The 21,432-nt window shown below is 32.6% G+C and overlaps 1 protein-coding gene across 1 annotated transcript in view; it reads right to left on the reverse strand.

Moving 5' to 3' along the window:
* Positions 1 to 21,390, reverse strand: part of LOC111511245 (proteasome alpha3 subunit) — a 72,899-nt gene extending 51,509 nt beyond the window's left edge. The window contains exons 1-5 of the mRNA XM_023167254.2: positions 21,209 to 21,390; positions 21,052 to 21,094; positions 20,832 to 20,994; positions 1,631 to 1,797; positions 1,447 to 1,577 (exon numbers count right to left, since the gene is read on the reverse strand). Of these exons, the coding sequence (XP_023023022.1) occupies positions 1,447 to 1,577; positions 1,631 to 1,797; positions 20,832 to 20,994; positions 21,052 to 21,094; positions 21,209 to 21,211 (507 nt within the window). The 5' untranslated portion in view covers positions 21,212 to 21,390. The remainder of the gene's footprint in view (positions 1 to 1,446; positions 1,578 to 1,630; positions 1,798 to 20,831; positions 20,995 to 21,051; positions 21,095 to 21,208) is intronic.
* Between the last annotated feature and the right edge of the window lie 42 nt (positions 21,391 to 21,432).

Here is a 21,432-nt window from a genome sequence, read left to right on the forward strand (position 1 = left end):
ATAACAGATCAAAGAAATAAATTGATATTTACTCTATGTATTATTCAACTCATGTTACACATTTCATTAGCAGGAAGTTTCTTTAGTGAATAAAACACGTTGTCTGTGGTTCTATGACCATTTGCCTGCGTGTGTATGATTTAAATGAAGATGATAAAATATATAGAATCACAACCTGACAACAGTATTTTCGTTTTAATGCAATATTTCTGAGAATTTAGTGTCTACTATTATGGAATTTTACTTTACTTTTACTCTTTTGATTCTAAAAATATATGGGAAAACTGATAATTTCAAAATTCTATTTTTTGCTGTATCTTTGTTTACCCTCTGTCATTGAAACTTTTACTGGACTATCAGAATATGATTATAGAATTTTGATACAAGACTTGGGACACCCCAATTTCGAAATTTTAAATAAGGATTTTAAATCTCACAATAAAGTGTTTTTTGAATACGTTGAAGCTAATAAGCGTGATGTCGTTCTTCTCGACCGTCAGAGCAAGATGATATACATCGTGGTGTTTTCAGCTCTCGATGAGACGAATATCGTTCTGAAAGAAGAGTAAAAACGGATAGAATATCAAGATTTTCTCTTCGAACTACTCAGACTCTATCCAGACCACTCTGTTGAGATTGTTGTCCTGGATCGATTACCCAAAGGCATTTGATTTAACATCGCATGGACCTTATTCTGCATTGGCTCGTATGATTTGCTGTACATGAAAAAATAGTGAGATACCTTGAGCTAATACCACTCTGGAGGACTCACTTCACCATAACATCCGATGAGGATAGAGTCCAGACAGAGCCGCTCACTTCCAGAAGCAGTGTATTTCAAATAATCTCAAGAATTTTACCCGAACGAAATTCTTAGCTTTTCACTCTGACGACAGTTTGAAATTCAACGAACATATAAGTAATATGCCATTAGGCTTATATATCTGAAGAAGCTGCAAAATCTTCATGCCAGATTTCAATTGAATCACACATGTATTATGCAATTGATTTTTTTCAAGGTGTACATAATAAAAAGTTCAATCAAAATGGTACAGGTTGTGAAAAATTGGCTAATAGAGAATATTACAAAATTACCGAAGCGGAAACTTGCGCTTCGCAGTTCAAGTGTGGAAAACATAATGAAATAGATTTTCCTGAAAAATGAGAATTAAAACTTCATATGTAACTAATGTTACTGCAGTTTCGTCGTACAAGGACATTTTCAAATGAATACAATAAACTGAGTTTATTTAGTTATTGAGTTTATTGTATTCATTTGAAAATGTCCTTGTAGGACGAAACTGCAGTATTGTTAGTAACAAATACAAGTGGTATAAAAAAATATATGAAGTGAAAATTCTCATTTGTCATGATGATCTCCTACCACGAATAACGGCTTCATCCATCAATTTATTGAAATAGATTCAAAATGTGAACTATACTTACCGAACTATTGTTTCCAATACAAGTTGCTTTCCAACCACTATAATTGCCACTGGGATCAGATTGATAGAGCTGATATCCATAATGTTTATCCCACCCCATATATAATATTGAAACACCAAATGGACGTTTTCCTGAAAATTAAAGGATATGTGCATATGTGTCAATAAAATCAACATCTACTTACCTCCATATTGAGTGTAGGCCTGTTTGACATCACATAACCATGATACTAACTGTTCACAAGGGATAGATTCTCCATACTGGAATAAATATCGCTGTCCAATCAAACGCAATTCATTAGTTAAAACATTGGCATCAGATGTTATGCCAGCAACACTACACACCATATCTCTGAAATTGATTAAAGATGAATGAAGTATCTAGTGATATTTCAGTTCCACTTTATAAAAATACATGATAGATAATTGCAATTAGATATAAAGATGGCAAAGATTTGAAAAAAAAAACATATACACAGCAATAGGCTTTTTATTCTATTTATTTTATTTTCTCACTTTAATCTGTGTAACTGTTTCATTGACAAACTAAAAACTAACATAGATAAGACAACTAAAATTAAAAAAATATCAATACATTAAATAAAGAAAATCAATACGTGGATCACCTATAAAGAAATAATCTTAAACATCAAGTAATTAAAACATACAAGATTTAGAGGTCAAATATAAAAACCACAAAAATAGACTCAATCAAATAATTATAAAAACTAAAAATGAATACTATCAGAAAAAAATAGGCAAATGAGGACTAAAAAAAAACTCTGGAGTGTAATAAACGATGCATCTAGAAAAAACAAAAAAACACACATCGAAAATACAATAATTGTTGATGACCAAAATATGCACGTAAAAGATACTAAGACAAAAGCAACAAATTTAATAAATTTTTCACAGAACACAGATACAAAATGTCAAACAAATCAGCTCACACGATTTAACCACCAAATAAATCCGAAAAGAAACACTCATCATTATACTTACAACCAGTTATAAATGAAATAATTATCATATCAAAATTTAAAAAAAACAGCTAACAATAAAATTACAGCCAGAACTATTAAACATATACAGAACCATATTACAACACCCCTACAATATATAATTAATCTCTGCTTCGAAACATCTATAATACCACTATAATGGAAAGAATCTGTTGTAAACCCTATCTTTAAAACAGGAGACACCACTCTCATAACTACAGACCCATTTCTGACATCAACAATTTTGCTAAAATATTTAAACATGCTTTGAAAAACGATTTTTTTAACATGAACAAAATTATAACCGACAGACACTACAGTTTCATTAAACAATCTAATACTGAAAACGCCATAGCTGATTTCCTCGAAAAAACAGTGCGAGCGTTAGATGAATCATCAAAATGTCTGGCCGTTTCCTTGACCTTGCTAAGGCCTGTAGTACGGTCTCACATAACATTCTTTTGAGAAAAATTAGAAAACTACGGAATTCAAGGTATCTCACTGAACCTGATGCTAAATTATTTGAAATACAGAACACCCTAAACGTCAATAAAACTAAATTCATACCTACATTCCGAAACATTTTAAATATCTAGAAATAAATGTTCATAAAATTCAATAGATATTTCTTAAAAATTATTGATCATTTGACAATATTCTCAACATGTGATCAAAAAATCATCACTATTCCTGAACTTTCCAATTTGAAATTCTTTTAACTCCAAATTCATAATCAATTATTCAATAATTCTTTTTTTTGTAATGTAACTCTTTCATTAATATACACATAATAATATATGACAATCAAATACACACAAAAGTGTTTGTGTCAATGTGAAGCCTGTTAATGACTAATGGGTTTAGACAACTTCTGAGTTCTTTCTGAATCAAGGGTCAGAAGGTAATATACAGGGCTATTCAAATTTGTTTCTTTACATGGGGATCTCGTAAACGATAAGAGATACAGTGTCGGTTAAATCGTGGCAAAGTTGCGTATTTTAGAGACCTATTCAATGATGTAAAAAAAATCGAATTTAGCTCTTTTGGTTCTGGAAATATACAGGAAAAACCAAAGGTCTCAAATTATTTTTTTGTCTATATCTTTATTATTCGCAGACATATTGAAAATCTGTCCACATTTTGACATTGGCACTTGATGTGGGCTATCAGAATATATCCATGAATCTTTTATACAGGGTGTCATCTAACTTGGGCCACCCCCATCTTTGAATTTTTAAATACGGACCTGTATTTTTTGTAGTTTTTTGTAGTTTTTTGCATCGTCGACGTTTACTTCATACTGAGGAATTGAATTCAATTTTATATTTCGGGATGTTTCGGTAATATTTGATTATGTATAATTGTGTGAATTATTCTCTTTTGAAATTGGCTGACTGAGTTGAATAAAAACACAATAGCAACTTTCACGTCTCCCTATGTACCGTAGAGTTTTTAGAGACTTTTTTTTCATTTTTAGGTACCTATTCATATTTTTTCATATTTCCATTGCCCTGAGCTTTCTTTACAATGAACTTCGAATAAGAAAACCTTTTATGATTATCTGAAACATATCTACAACAAAAATATATTATATGTGTTTTGATGAGCAGAAAAAGAAATGATAGCAATAATAACATCCAAAACGAACACTATAATTGTAATGAAAATTGAAATGAAGTGATTTATATACACAAAAAAATTAATGGCGCAATAAATGTTCGAATTGGAGTTCTTCCATTTCGAGACAAATAATGGACCAATAAGATGGCCTGCAAGATCACCAGATCTTACTATTTTGGACTATTTTCTATAGGGGACATTGAAAAACAGGATTTATGCTGTCAGAGAGATAGAAAGTGAGGAATACTCGAGATTAAGGAATTTGAATGATTTCGCAACAATGCAGCAAATGAAAGTATTAAGGGCAATAAATAATATGAAAAACCAAGTTCTAAAATGTCTCGAAATGAAAAGACTCCAATTCGAACATTTCTTGTGCCATTAATTTTTTTTTTGTATATAAATTACTTCATTTCAATTTTCATTACAATTATAGTGTTCGTTTCGTTTTCTGCTTATTAAAACCAATATAATATATTTTTGGTGTAGATATGTTTCAGATAATCATAAAAGGTTTTCTTATTAGAAGTTCATTGTAAAAAACGCTCAGAGCGATGGAAAAATAGAAAAATATGAATAGGTACCTAAAAATGAAAAAAAAAATTCTCTCGAAAAACTCTACGGTATATAGGGGGACATGAAAGTTGCTATCTTGTTTTTATTCAACTCAGTCAACCAATTTCCAGGGCCGTAATTTAAAAGGTTATAATTCACACAATAATAATCAAGTATTACCGAAACATCCCGAAATATAAAATTGAATTTAATTTCTCAGTATGAAGTAAACGTCGACGATACAAAAACTACAACAAAAAATACATGTCTGTATTTAAAAATTCAAAGATGAGGGGTGGCCCAAGTTAGATGACACCCTGTATAAAAGATTCATGGATATATTCTGATAGCCCACATCAAGTGCCAATGTGGACAGATTTTCAATATGTCTGCAAATAAAGAAGATATAGACAAAAAAATAATTTGGGATTTTTTAGGTTTTTCCTGTATATCTCCAGAACCAAAAAAGCTATATTCGATTTATTTACATCATTGAATAGGTCTCTAAAATACGCTACTTTGTCACAATTTAACCGACACTCTATCTCTTATCGTTTATGAGATTCCCATGTACAGAAACGAATTTGAATAGCCCTGTATAAGCACCAGAAAATGCAAAATAGTAACTAGATTTTCTTTGTTAACGGGTTTTCATCAGACTGATTTCTTCCGACAGTTTTAGTCTTTTTCAATAGTATGAGTTCACGAATCCAATGAATTCATGTCAAGTAGTAGGGTTTATAATATTTATAATCATGAGGGTAACATGGAAACACTGATCACACGAGTAAGTAGGTAGGTGTTTCATTCTTATAAGATATTCCCAAGATGAATGAATGCTAACAATTTTCAAGTACATTATAGATTTTCTCATCTAAAATAATGTCAAGTGCTTTATAGAATAACCTCAACTTTATTGAGAACATTTTTTCACGTCAAGCGGATTTGAAATGTTTAGCGTAAAATGAATACATTAAAAACCCTTTTTCCACAGCAGCAAGCTCTTAAAAATGGAATCTTTGTCGCTGTTTATAGATCTTATTCCACATTTTTTATTTCTGAACTTTCGAAAGCATCTGTTGTCATGTGCCGTGGTCAAACACTTCAAGCATTCCTCACTTACTCCGTGGCCATTCTCTAAGGCATGCTGAGCGACACTAGACTTCTCTGATCTATGAAACCGAATATGTGAAACATGTTTCTCATAGGGAGCTAGTATAGTCCTCAGGACGGTTTTATCCTGAACGTTTTCCTTATTATCTGCCATCACATGTAATTTTTTGTGAAGTGAAAAAGAAAATACGTTCTGGATCTTTTCCAACCCAGAAACGTGTCAAACACCGAGCACCAGCTAGAAGTGCAGTAAATGAAATTAATGTTCTGACATATATTAAAGCCACGTGTTTTAGTTCTAGTGTTGGCAATAGAAACTGGAATTAGTAAGAATACTGTTCAGATAATTAAAAAAAAGCATGGATACCAAGTAAGTTCATTTAGTGAACTGTTTGAGGCTCATAGATTTTAAACAAAGGCTAGAACTTATCTTGTGCCTCGGAGTCATGGTACAGAGTGGGCCAAATTGGACACTTCCAAAGGGAAACTCCCGTTTTCAAACTAGATAGATGAAAACTGATGGCTGTGTCTGAGGGGCAAATTTTATGATAAACTTAATGGTGAAAACCGCATATCTATATCTATCATCGTTTCTGTTTTTAGAAAATGTGCATTTTCGAAAATTTGCTTTAACTGTTTTCCTGTCAAAAATTTCTTGTTTTTATGAAAACATTTCCAAAGCTCTTGTTTACGTAGAATTCAATGGTGTAAAAAACTTATTCATTCAAATGAGATATCAATAGTTATTGGTGGAAAACTATTTTTTCAATGAGACAGCCTGTATATTTCTGCATACTTCAATAGATCCTAAAATTACTGATAACAATTTATACTATATTTACTACTAATAAATGAAAATTCAACAATAATAGTAATACTGATAAAGAACAAATAATGAAATACATTTCTTCAGAGAAAATGTTCGAAATGTCTACCAGCTTCTCCTACACACAGGATGCATTTTTTCTGAAAGTTCTTTGTAGAAATAATCAGTTCAATAGGAGTGAAAGAAGAAATAATTAGTTCAATAGGAGAGAAAGAAGCAACACTTTGCAACACTGCCGCTTCCAATTCGTATTTAGAATTGGTCGGCAATTTAAATATATGATCGTTCAACCTTTCCCAGAGGTAAAAGTCTATAGGCGTTAGATCCGGTGACCTGACCGGCCAACGGTTGGGACCAATTATCAAAATTTGCAGCCAAAAAATTGGCAGTGTTGTGAGGCGAAGTCTCGTCTTGTTGAAAACATATTTTTATGAGCTCCATTAGTGGCAATTCATCAACAAGGGGTTCAATATTTGGCTTTGAAATTTCTAAATACCTGAAATGTGAGAGTGCCATTATAATGGGAAACCCACTTAGTCCTATTCTGGCAGAGATTTTCATGGAAGATTTGTAGAGAAGAATACACATTAACCCACTAGTAAGAAGTTTTGTGTATTGGTATAGATATATGGATGATATCCTGGTATGTTTCACAGAAACGAACAGACAGTTGACAAACCTTTTGAAGTTCATCAACTCTCTCCACCCTTCTATCACATTCCCAACGGAGATGGAACAGCAGGACGACTATATACATTTTTTGGACTTGACAATAAAAAAAAGTTAACAACAAACATGATTTTTCAATTTATCGTAAACCGGCACATACAGATATTGTCATTCATAATTCGTCCACTCACCCATATCAGCATAAGCTAGCAGCTTTCAACAGTATGATCCACAGACTGATAAATGTGCTCTTGTCAGAGGCGAACTTCAATAAAGAACTGAATAAAATAAAGCAAATAGCCGTCAACAATGATTACAATAGCGGTATGATACATTCTTGATTCAAAAAAGTTATAGTCAAGCTTTGAAAGAAGTTTACCCAATTCGAAGAGAAGAGGATAAAAGTTATAGAACCTTAACCTACTTAACCTAGGCCAACCCACTACGAATATTTCAGATTTTCTGCACAGCAAAGGTGTAAATACTGCTTTGAAAACCAACAACAACCTAGGCATGCACATTAAGAATAACAAAGATAAAAGTTCAGTTTCAGAAAAATCAGGAGTGTATAAATTATCGTATGGGTCATGTCCGATGTTTTATATAGGTCAAACTGGAAGAACGTTCAAAGCCCGCATGAAGGAACACAAATATAGTTTTCAGAATGGAAAAATAAATTCCACATATTCCAGTTATTCAACCTCAGAGGGACATGAGTTCAACCATAAATACAAACCCCTCCATTTCCAGAAGAAAGGTTTGAAACTTAACCTGTTGGAGAGTATGGAAATAAACTGTATTGATTAGTTTTTTAATATGGATTTTCATCAAGTATTTGCCACTTCTATTCAATTATAAATGAAATGGCCGATAATTTTACCCCTGAAGACACCTGCCCACACACTAAATCCAGATCTTCCTTCCTTCTCTGCTCCACAATAGAATGAGGATTTTGTTGTGCCCAAGTAGCTGTTGAAAATGCCGGCGCTGCTCACATAAGCTGTCTGTCCAAATACAATTCAAGGAGAAATCACGCACTTGGTTAAAACTTTTTAGGAACCATTGGCAAAAAGCCATGCAGGGTTCAAAATCTCCTGGTCTGAGTTGATGAACTCTTCTGGTCCTGTCCACACAGTACTTCATTTATTTAGTAGGACATGTCCCAAAATGAAATAGTAATACAAAAATGTTTCTACAGTAAAAACAATATTTTAAAATACCAATACTAAAAATAAAATAATGTTAAAGTATATAAATTTGTGTGAACGGTATTGAGTATGTTGAAATACATTCTGGAGATTTATAGTGACTAAATATGTTTACTGATCCTCGTTTTAAATAGGTACATAAATGGTATTTCCTAGATGATTTGTGGTAGCTTATTGAACTCATCAAGTTCTTTATAGAATAACAATTCATTGAGTTTGCCATTTTCCAATTAGGGGGATAAAACATATTATTATCAGTGTGAAAGCAGCCACGAGTTCTAGCCATGGATTTGTCGATGCGAAGCGAGAGATCCGATAATCAGCGGCTCCCAAAATACGGAACAAATTAATGGCCGGCCATGAATTTACTGAACAACCTGAAATGTATGTGATTAAAAACAACTATAACAATAAATCCTGCATATCAAAAATTGTCGAGAATATCAAGTCATTAGAATATATACATATAAGTTTAAAGAAAATCCATGATTCATCAAATCCATAACTTATTAAAATATTTCGTGGATGGAGATTTTTTTGGAAATGCATTCAGCATACAGAATAAGACCCTTATGCCAAAATATTTTGTCGGGCAGAAAATCAACCCCCACCCCGAAATAAATAATTTTCAAAGAAAGATCCATACCTCTTTCAAATATTGTTTGGATTGCGATTTTTTCTGTGAATGTATTGATTTTAGCGTACTTGAGAAGACCCATATGCCAAAATATTTTGTCGGGCAGAAAATCAACCCCCACCCCGAATAAAATAATTTTCAAAGAAAAATCCATAACTCTTTCAAATATTGTTTGAATTGGGATTTTTTTCTTTGAATGTATTCATTTTAGCGTACTTAAGAAGAACCCTATGCCAAAATATTTTGTCGGGCAGAAAATCAACCCCCACCCCGAATTAAATAATTTTCAAAGAAAAATCCATAACTCTTTCAAATATTGTTTGAATTGGGATTTTTTTCTTTGAAAGTATTCATTTTAGCGTACTTAAGAAGAACCCTATGTCAAAATATTTTGTCGGGCAGAAAATCAACCCCCACCCCGAATTAAATAATTTTCAAAGAAAAATCCATAACTCTTTCAAATATTGTTTGAATTGGGATTTTTTTCTTTGAAAGTATTCATTTTAGCGTACTTAAGAAGAACCCTATGTCAAAATATTTTGTCGGGCAGAAAATCAACCCCCACCCCGAATTAAATAATTTTCAAAGAAAAATCCATAACTCTTTCAAATATTGTTTGAATTGGGATTTTTTTATTTGAATATATCCATTTCAGTGCACTCGAGAAGACCCCTATGTCAAAATATTTTGTCGGGCAGAAAATCAACCCCCACCCCGAATTAAATAATTTTCAAAGAAAAATCCATAACTCTTTCAAATATTGTTTGAATTGGGATTTTTTTCTTTGAATGTATTCATTTTAGAGTACTTGAAAAGAACCCTATGTCAAAATATTTTGTCGGGCAGAAAATCAACCCCAACTCCGAATAAAATAATTTTCAAAGAAAAATCCATAACTCTTTCAAATATTGTTTGAATTGGGATTTTTTCTTTGAATGTATTCATTTTAGCGTACTTGAAAAGAACCCTATGTCAAAATATTTTGTCGGGCAGAAAATCAACCCCCACCCCGAATTAAATAATTTTCAAAGAAAAATCCATAACTCTTTCAAATATTGTTTGAATTGAGATTTTTTCTTTGGATGTATTCATTTTAGCGTACTTGAAAAGAACCCTATGTCAAAATATTTTGTCGGGCAGAAAATCAACCCCAACTCCGAATAAAATAATTTTCAAAGAAAAATCCATAACTCTTTCAAATATTGTTTGAATTGGGATTTTTTCTTTGAATGTATTCATTTTAGCGTACTTGAAAAGAACCCTATGTCAAAATATTTTGTCGGGCAGAAAATCAACCCCCACCCCGAATTAAATAATTTTCAAAGAAAAATCCATAACTCTTTCAAATATTGTTTGAATTGGGATTTTTTTATTTGAATATATCCATTTCAGTGCACTCGAGAAGACCCCTATGTCAAAATATTTTGTCGGGCAGAAAATCAACCCCCACCCCGAATAAAATAATTTTCTGAAAAAAATCCATAACTCTTTCAAATATTGTTTGAATTGGGATTTTTTTCTTTGAATGTATCCATTCCAGCGCAATCGAAAAGACCCCTATGTCTATTTTGTCGGGCAGAAAATCAACCCCCACCCCGAACAAAATAATTTTCAAAGAAAAATCCTCAACTCTTTCGATTATTCTTCGGAAGGGAATTTTTTTCCCGAAATGTATGCAGCTCAGCGAACTTAAAAAGACCCTGATGTCAAAATATTTTGTCGGGCAGAAAATCAACCCCCACCCCGAATAAAATAATTTTCTGAAAAAAATCCATAACTCTTTGAAATACTGTTTGAATTGGAAATTTTTTCTATGAATGTATTCATTTTAGCGTACTTAAAAAGACCCTTATGTCAAAATATTTTGTCGGGCAGAAAATCAACCCCCGAATAAAATAATTTTCTGATAAAAATACATAACAAAACATTCAAGTTTTGGACGATACAAGAAAGTCACATGGGAATTAACAGACTCCGATCACGATAAATCAAACCAATTTGATCTATATTTGATGACAGAAGAAGAAAAACAATCAGCTGGTAGAGCAGAATGTTTAATATGTGGAAAATTTTTCAAAATACGAGGATTGAAAATCCACATGCGAAAAGTGCATTCTAAATCAATCGATACTACAAGTTCCTATAAAAATTCCAATCCCGATAATGATTTCGAAGAAGAATTTGATCTGGAAACAAAGAAGTTCCATTTCATATCCATTTATCTAATTTGAGAAGAAATATACATATTATTAAACGTATTCTGAAGGCTGCAAGGTTACTCTCTGCAATTACCCTCGCAAAATTAATTTACGAATGTGTATCCAGGAATTCCTTCACTGCTTGGAAAAATTTGCTCATGTTTGCTTATAAAAGTTTTAGTATTCAGAGAACTAAAGATAATCGAAACATTTCAATCACAACAATAGTGAAGAAAAATTTGAATAGTTTCAATAATAACATTACGAGATCGACTAATTGTTATGCCAAAATTTCGAATAAACATACAAATTATAATGACATCCTCAAAAAAAAAGTACTCTCGAAAGTTTCTGACGGTGATATAACAGCAGCTGTTAGATTTCTCTGTTCTACTGATAGTCCTGCTGAATTTGATGCTGCAACATTGGAAGAATTACGAAGTAAACTTCCTGCTTCTAAAAGATTATACAATTCTGGACAATACACAACTTCTCATAGTCCTCTGGAAGTCTACGCTTGTAGATGTACTCAGAGCAGTGAGATCTTTTCGCACCGGTTCTTGTGGAGGTCTTGATTCATTGCGACCGTCCCATATTCAAGATATGCTAAGCTATAGTTCCGGTAGTTGTGGCGAACATCTTTTGAATTCTTTAACGAACCTTTCCAATATGCTTCTTTCTGGAAATGTCAATCAAGACATACGTCCTATTTTATATGGTGCTTCTTTATGTGCGTTAAAGAAAAAGACTGGCGGTCTACGTCCTATAGCTGTTGGAAATTTTTATCGACGTTTAGTAGCGAAACTTGCTTGTTTCAATTTACGAGAAAGTCTTGGAAATCTATTTCGTCTCCAACAATTTGGATTCGAAACAAATGGTGGTTGCGAGGCAGTAGCCCATGCTGCCCGATGTTATATTAATCAAAACCCTAACCCAGTTGAAAAAGTTTTTCTGAAACTTGATTTTAAGAATGCATTCAATACTATAGACAGGAATTTCATGTTACATTCTGTGGCTAACGTCACACCTGACATATATCCTTTTATTGAACAATGTTACAGTCTTTCTTAATATTTGGTAACGCAATTATAATGTCCGAACAAGGAGTACAGAAGGGAGATCCACTTGGACCACTATTGTTCTGTCTTTCTATTCATCATATTATAACTAAAATATCCACTGAATTCAACGGCTGGTATCTGGATGATGGTTCAATTGGTGACAAAGCAAATGTGGTATTAGAAAATTTTCGTTACACAATAAGCCATTCGAAAGACCTGGGACTTGAACTAAATTTCGAGAAATGCGAACTCATTTTTCTGGATAAACAGGACCCTAACATCATCGATCAATTTAACCTAATAGCTCCTGGTATACGAGTGATTGAAAAACCCAATTGGTTTCTTCTTGGTGCCCCATTATCTGATGATGCCTTAAAATTTTGTTTGCAAGAAAAATTACAATCACTTCGTGTCATGTCAGGACGTTTATCTATTTTACCAACACATGTCGCATTCCATTTATTGAAAAATTCATTAGCCATTCCAAAATTATCGTATATTTTGAGGTGCAGCCCTACTTGGCATGACGAACAGGGATTACAAAATATCGATGACGAATCAAGAAGGATGCTGGAACTCATTACTAATAACCGTATCGAAGACGAAACTTGGTTACAGGCATCACTTCCAGTTTCTAGAGGAGGATTAGGAATTCGTTCAGCCACTTCACTCGCTCTGCCATCATTTCTGTCCTCATTTTGCAGTGTTTCCGATCTGATAGAAATTATCTTACAATACCCAAAGCCAATATCTGATTGTGTTTTTGATCGGGGAAAATCTCGTTGGGAATCTAGAACTGGCCAAACAATGAAAATTGAAGACATGAAAAACCAGAGGGCATGGGATAAACCATTACTGGATCAAGCAACTAGTATTTTACTGAAGACAGCTTCTGACACTTCAAAAAATAAGGCTCGTCTTCTCGCAGTAACTGTGCAAGAATCTGGTGCTTGGTTAAATGCTGTTCCTGTAGCATCACTTGGGACTCTATTGGATGACGACTCTTTCAGACTTGCCATCGGATTTCGACTTGGTACACCACTGTGTGTTCAACACATTTGTAAATGTGGTGCATTTGTGGATGAATCAGGTACTCATGGGTTGAGCTGTCGTTTTAGCGCTGGTCGTTTATCTCGCCATTATGCAATTAATGATCTAATCAAAAGGGCTTTAACTTCAGCAAAAATTCCTGCGATTTTAGAACCCATAGGCACAAGTCGAGACGACGGAAAACGGCCGGATGGTATGACACTTGTTCCATGAAAAATGGTAAATCTGTTGTTTGGGACTTGTGTAGATACATGAGCAACTTGCCATCTTCCTGCTACTTCTGCGAAAGCCGGTGCTGCTGCTTCTTCAGGAAAAAGTTCCAAACTACGGAAATATCAGAATTTGGGAAATAATTATATCTTTCGCCCAATAGCTTTTGAAACGTTTGGTATTTTTGGCTCTGAAGCCTTATCTTTCATCAATGAAATTGGAAAAAAGGTAACCGATGAAACCCTCGAATCAAGAGCCACATCTTTTCTCATTCAGAAAATTAGTATAGCCATACAAAGAGGAAATGCAGCTTCGTTTTTCGGTACTCTCCCTGATTCCAAAAACCTTGATGAAATTTACTTTCCTGAAAACCAATTTCATAAAGAAAAGAGAGGTAATAAGAAACCATTTTATGAAATTAAAATAGAAGCAAATGGAAAGAATACTTTCTCTCAGCAAAATTCTCAAATGGGTTTCAAAGATATTTCGGATTGTTCAGTGATAAATTCTTCAGTCAAAACCTTCGGGTTAAATGATTTAAAAAATATTGGTAACACCTGTTTCATGAACAGCGTAATTCAATGTTTATCAAATACGAAATGGTTATTGGACGCTGAAATGAATACACTTCAAGGAAAAAATTCCCTTCCGAAAAAGAATCGAAAGAGGTATGGATTTTTCTTTGAAAATTATTTAATTCGAGGTGGGGCTTGATTTTCTGCCCGACAAAATATTTTGACATAGGGGTCTTTTCAAGTACGCTAAAATGAATACATTCATAGAAAAAATTCCCAATTCAAACAGTATTTCAACGAGTTATATATTTTTTTAAAAAAAATATTTTATTCGGGGTGGGGGTTGATTTTCTGCCCGACAAAATATTTTGACATAGGGGTCTTTTCAAGTACGCTAAAATGAATACATTCATAGAAAAAATTCCCAATTCAAACAGTATTTCAACGAGTTATATATTTTTTTTAGAAAATTATTTTATTCGGGGTGGGGGTTGATTTTCTGCCCGACAAAATATTTTGACATAGGGGTCTTTTCAAGTACGCTAAAATTACAAATTGAAACAGTATTTCAAAAAGTTATGGATTTTTTTCAGAAAATTATTTTATTCGGGGTGGGGGTTGATTTTCTGCCCGACAAAATATTTTGACATAGGGGTCTTTTCAAGTACGCTAAAATGAATACATTCAAAGGAAAAAATCCCAATTCAAACAATATTTGAAAAAGTTATAGATTTTTCTTTGAAAATTATTTAATTCGGGGTGGGGGTTGATTTTCTGCCCGACAAAATATTTTGACATAGGGTTCTTTTTGAGTTCGCTAAAATGAATATATTCAAAGAAAAAAATCCCAATTCAAACAATATTTGAAAGAGTTATGGATTTTTCTTTGAAAATTATTTTATTCGGAGTTGGGGTTGATTTTCTGCCCGACAAAATATTTTGACATAGGGGTCTTTTCAAGTACGCTAAAATGAATACATCCATAGAGAAAATTACAAATTGAAACAGTATTTCAAAAAGTTATGGATTTTTTTCAGAAAATTATTTTATTCGGGGTGGGGGTTGATTTTCTGCCCGACAAAATATTTTGACATAGGGGTCTTTTCAAGTACGCTAAAATGAATACATTCAAAGGAAAAAATCCCAATTCAAACAATATTTGAAAAAGTTATGGATTTTTCTTTGAAAATTATTTAATTCGGGGTGGGGGTTGATTTTCTGCCCGACAAAATATTTTGACATAGGGTTCTTTTTAAGTACGCTAAAATGAATACATTCAAAGAAAAAAATCCCGATTTTAACAATATTTTAAAGAATTATGGATTTTTTGTTGAAAATTATTTTATTCGGAGTGGGGGTCGATTTTCTGCCCGACAAAATATTTTGACATAGGAGTCTTTTCGAGTGCGCTAAAATGAATACATTCAATGAAAAAAATCCCAATTCAAACAATATTTGAAAGAGTTATGGATCTTTCTTTGAAAATTATTTATTTCGAGGTGGGGGTTGATTTTCTGCCCGACAAAATATTTTGACATAGGGGTCTTTTCAAGTACGCTAAAATGAATACATTCAAAGAAAAAAATCCCAATTCAAACAATATTTGAAAGAACTATGGATTTTTCTTTGAAAATTATTTTATTCGGAGTGGGGGTCGATTTTCTGCCCGACAAAATATTTTGACATAGGATTCTTTTTAAGTACGCTAAAATGAATACATTCAAAGAAAAAAATCCCAATTCAAACAATATTTGAAAGAATTATGGATTTTTCTTTGAAAATTATTTTATTCGGAGTGGGGGTCGATTTTCTGCCCGACAAAATATTTTGACATAGGGTTCTTTTTAAGTACGCTAAAATGAATACATTCAAAGAAAAAAATCCTGATTTTAACAATATTTGAAAGAATTATGGATTTTTTGTTGAAAATCATTTTATTCGGAGTGGGGGTCGATTTTCTGCCCGACAAAATATTTTGACATAGGAGTCTTTTCGAGTGCGCTGAAATGGATACATTCAAAGAAAAAAATCCCAATCCAAATAATATTTGAAAGAATTATGGATTTTTCTTTGAAAATTATTTTATTCGGAGTGGGGGTCGATTTTCTGCCCGACAAAATATTTTGGCATAAGGGTCTTATTCTGTATGCTGAATTGGATGCATTTCCAAAAAAATCTCCATCCACGAAATATTTTAATAAGTTATGGATTTGATGAGTCATGGATTTTCTTTAAACTCATATGTATATATTCCAACAATTTCTAATGATATTCTCGACAATTTTTGATATGGAGGATTTATTGTTATACTTGTTTTCAATCGCATACATTTCAGGTTGTTCAGTAAATTCATGGCTGGCCATTAATTTGTTCCGTATTTTGGGAGCCGCTGATTATCGGATCTCCCGCTTCGCATCGACAAATCCATGGCTAGAACTCGTGGCTGCTTTCACACTGATCATATTATTTACTCTAGTACTATAGCTGTGTAATTAGGGAGTTAATCATAGTTAATTCCCGATAATCGGGAAGTAACTTGTGTAATATCTTATAAACAAAAATCATAATTTATTAAATCTGTTTTTCACTGATACCAACTGCAAACAATCTAACATCCCTGCAATGCTGGTAAAACGATATACTTATTATTCTCATACCGCGATTTTGTAGCTTTTGTAGTTGTGAAATTTTATTCGAATCAAGGGGGTAAAGTAACCTACCACAATAATCAAAGTGAGGCTGGATAACGGTGCAAAATTTCAAAAAAGGGTAGTGTCGAAAAATAAAGAAGGGATCAGCCAAGATTACTGGACGAAGCAACGCAATGAATCATACTTTATGGACTAGTCAGGCAACTACAGCTTGACCGAATTAAGTGATGGCTAGACTAGAATGATGAGACAGCGACGCGACTATTCTAGGAAAAAAAAGCGCGAGGAGATGATAGGAGTAGTTTAGTTCAGTAAAGCTATTATTTCACTTCTTCGATTGACGACTTGTTTATTTTGTGGAAATTCATGTTCACTGAGGATACACTACAAAAACACACTTTTGTCTATTTTCCACTATATTTCTTTATTGTTGACCGGTTTCGGCTATTATACCATTTTCAAAACTTGAAATTAGGGGATGTTTTGAAAATGGTATAATAGCCGAAACCGGTCAACAATAAAGAAATATAGTGGAAAATAGACAAAAGTGTGTTTTTGTAGTGTATCCTCAGTGAAAGCTATTATTAAGATACGTTCCGAAATAAAAGTTTAGTAACAAAAATTGTGCCAGGTGTTGTTATTGGAGGCACCTGGGATAGTTAATCGTAACATTATTTATCAAACTATAACGTACAAGTGCGCGATTGACATTAGTGTTATAGCGGATGTTGGGCCCTTTCAAAGTTCTTGGACAAGTAATTATGATTTTGTACAGCAAAGAGATCGAGCCATATTATGTTGGAAAAGCGTAGTATTCTCATCTAGTGTTCAAAACATTTTTCAAACAAGACATGAATCGGTGTTTAAGGATAATGCTGATAAAACGGAGACAATCCGAAGTGCATGTGTTCAGTATACAAAGCAGGCAACATTCTTTACAAAAATTAGTCAAGGGAAAGATCAAGCGACCGAATGCTGTTTTAAAATTGTACAATTTTTGGCAGAAAATGGAAGAACTTTGATTGATAAAGAATTTATGAAGCAAACATTTCTGAGGAGTGCGGATTTTTTGGTTGATGATTTTCTTAATACACAAGCACACAAGCAAGACCTTTCACTGATGAAGGATTTATGTTTGATGATTTTCCACTCCCACATACTCCGGGGTGGGAGTTGAAATAATGATTAATATTCTAGAGAGGTGCATATGACATGCTCCAGGTTCAGGTGAAAACACCTTAACCTTTGCCTTGTGGAGTCGTTTCCTGGCTCTGTCTGCAGGTAGCGCAGTGGAGAAAGAGTTCATGACTACCTGGAATTATATTTGTTTGAACTTGAAACTGAACTGAAACGTCGACCAAACAAAGAGGCAAATATCAGTTATATTCGAGGAACACAAACTCTCAATTCGCAACACCTCCATAAAGTTGGCAAGGCAACTTGCAGTAAAATTATTGAAATATACTTTTTTAATTGTCGAATAATTGTCGAGAATTTGTCATGAAAGAAAAATAATTGTCGCGCATTTTTATTAGGGGTAGCCCTGCTAACTTGATATAAAGTTAGCACAGCACCTGTAGTAAAATTTTTAATATAACCGAGTTATTAAAACTTTCATTATTAGTATTTGTCGAACCCAATCCATATCAAAAATTTCCTGAAACGTATTTTTTTGGAAAATATTGCGTTTTTCGTGTTATACCTTGTACTATATGGATATTTTGAACCATATGGCAACACCGTATTTGATTTCTTCATATATTTTTTAAAATGATCGCCAGTGAAAAGAGGTAAAATAAATTTGTAATGTATTTAGGTGGAAATTATCGATACATTTTTTTGTTTCGTCTATTTTTGTAATCCTATAATCATGTCAAATATTTTTTGCAATTAGCAACCTATTGACCAATCGTATCTCTTTCGACAATCGTTTATAAATAAAGATCAATCAAAAACAAAAGTATTGTTCAATTGTCGAAACAGCAGAATTGCTATATAGGTATATTAAAGAAGAATTATGAATTTATCCCAGCAGGCAAAGTGATCTGTTTTTCTGTAATTTTTTTTTTTACAAAAGACAACTTATTGATCAATTGTCATATCTCTTTTGACAATTGTGACAATTTATTCGGGAAGTATACTCACAGGCTAGTTTTATTTTTATGAATTAAGAATATTGTTTCCATTATGTATAAACAGGTGACTGTTAATATTTTATGGCTGATGAATAAAGGCTTGCAGTGATCTCTTGGCTTAGACCTTGTATGGTATCTCAAAGACCTCTTCTGTAGAACAAATATCGTATTCTGTAACTGTAAATTACAATGGCCCCAGAAAGCTATTCCATAGCGAATATGAGATTCAATCAATGCAAAGTAAGCCATTCTAGCTGCCACTCTAATAGCATAACATCCACCAGATACTTTTTTACTTAAATGGAGTACATGTTCTTTAAAATTTAATTCATTGTCTATCTGAATGCCTAGGAATTTAGTGTGCTATTTGTTTTCTACGTAGTGGTTATCCAAATCTGAATTGTCTAGTATACATTTGAAAGTAACTAGTTTTGTTTTGTTTACGTTGAAGCACAAGGAGTTTGTGTTACACCAAGCTTGAATTTTTTTAATATCTTTTTTCATCATATTTGATAGCTGATTAATTTCTTTATAACTTCGCAAACAGTGCATTAAATTAACTTACTTGTTACCCATGTTTTTTTAATTATCTGAACTGTGTTCTTACTAACTGCAGTTTTTGTTTGCTAATACTTGAACTAAAACACCTGGCTGTTGAACATATTGAGAGAACGGTTCATCTTGAAAATCTAAAATATATAGTCATTATTCTCTCAAATAGATTATTTTATGACTTCTCAAAGCATGAAATAAAAACCTATATGTCATGCCTGATGTTCTTCAATCTCAAGATTTGTAACTTCTAAAGGTTTTGGAAGGTGGCGATAGCAAGCAAAATTTTCAATTTTACAATAATACAGTTAGCAATGTGGATCTTATAGGAGAGGCAAGAAAATAATCTCATAATTATAAATGACTGATACAGGCCGCTTTTTCCTTTTGTGTTACCCAATTCGTAAACTGTGTTTTAAAAAAACTAAGAGTTCTACTCACAGATAAGCTTTTCACTTATGGGTTGCAAAATTCACATCAGTTTTAGTAAAAACAATTGTAAGTTGATTACTGTTACATTATATGAATGAAAGAGTTGCCACTGCTCAATTTGGAAGTAAGTATTGTTATAGTACTCATCCAAAATGAATTAATTGAACAAATTATGTTTTGAGTGGTTTGCTGTATTAGTTTTGTCCTCTTAACAGTTCATGAAATATTAATCAAATGCTTTCACAAAGAGCTTGTGATTTACTTTGGGAGAAAATACCACATATGTGCTGATTTAAAATGATAATGAACTTTATATTAATTGATAATAAACTAATATAGGATAACCTTGGCAGATTTACTATTGTGCTAGCTTTGTTGATATTATATCTTTGTAATGTTTTGTGATAGTTACTTCTTTTATAATTATAATATGTTTTTCCAACTGCAGCTTTTTCTTTCATTGAATTAATAGTTTCTAATTTAATTTTATGGTTTTCTTTCAAAATATATTGTTGACTTATATGTATTTGTATGACTAAGAAAATAAATCAATTTAACATTTATTTTTTTGGTATTCCTTACACAATAATGTGAAATTTGATAACCAGAAGTATCTGTGAAAGTGCTGAAAGGTGAAATAATTTGTTTTACTCCATTTTTACAGAAATTCTTGCTGATCAAGTTGAAAATTTGAAACTATACATTTCAAATATTCCGGCTCTTATTTCAATGCTCCTTCAACACCACTGTTAACATTCAAAAAATTAAATGGATGTTCCAAGCTCTTCCTTTATTTTATGTTGCAAACAATACCCAGGTTTCTATACATCTTGAAATGCATCTCTGAATGAATTAATATATCTATTTAAAGTAACTTGTATAAATGGTTGTTGGAGTTATATGCACAAATTTGCATGTACATCATTACAGACTATCTAGAAAAATTGACTTACTCATTCAGTTTATATATTTTTTCAGAAGCAAACACCTCATCCAATAATTTATTTGTATTGCGTCTTTCTGCTGCTAATAAAATCCCATCATTAGCTAAAATACCGAGACAGGTACCAGCATGGGATATAGCTTCCATTGCATATTCCACCTGATAAAGTCTTCCTATAAAGTAAAAAGAAATAAATAATAAACAATTTGTTAGTATCATAAGCCAACTACCTTCTGGTGAAAAGATTGTCGTTCTCGTATCATATCGACGAGCCTATAAAAAAATAAAACTGAATCATCTTAAAAATAAAATGACTTGCATCAAATTCAAAACATAACCATAAAATAGGAATTTGACAAACCGAGTCATTAAGTACAAGTTTCTCACCATTTTCTACACTTTGAGTATTCGTCTTCGAATTGATCTCGAAAAAAACTCAGTGAAAAAGTATCTAATCAAACTTCTCAATAAATCGTGGTTACAGAACGGAATTTCTTCACAAATCTTAATCTACTAGAACTAGAACGTAACGCCAGCACAGATCAATCTGTATCTGTGAACACACTCTAACTCAATATTTTTGACACTTGACACTTGACTGACACAGAAGA

This window comes from Leptinotarsa decemlineata, unplaced genomic scaffold (assembly GCF_025532065.1).
Source record: "Leptinotarsa decemlineata unplaced genomic scaffold, Ldec_3_MD MMD2_tig00003348_RagTag_RagTag, whole genome shotgun sequence".
Taxonomy (NCBI): Eukaryota; Metazoa; Arthropoda; class Insecta; order Coleoptera; family Chrysomelidae; genus Leptinotarsa; species Leptinotarsa decemlineata.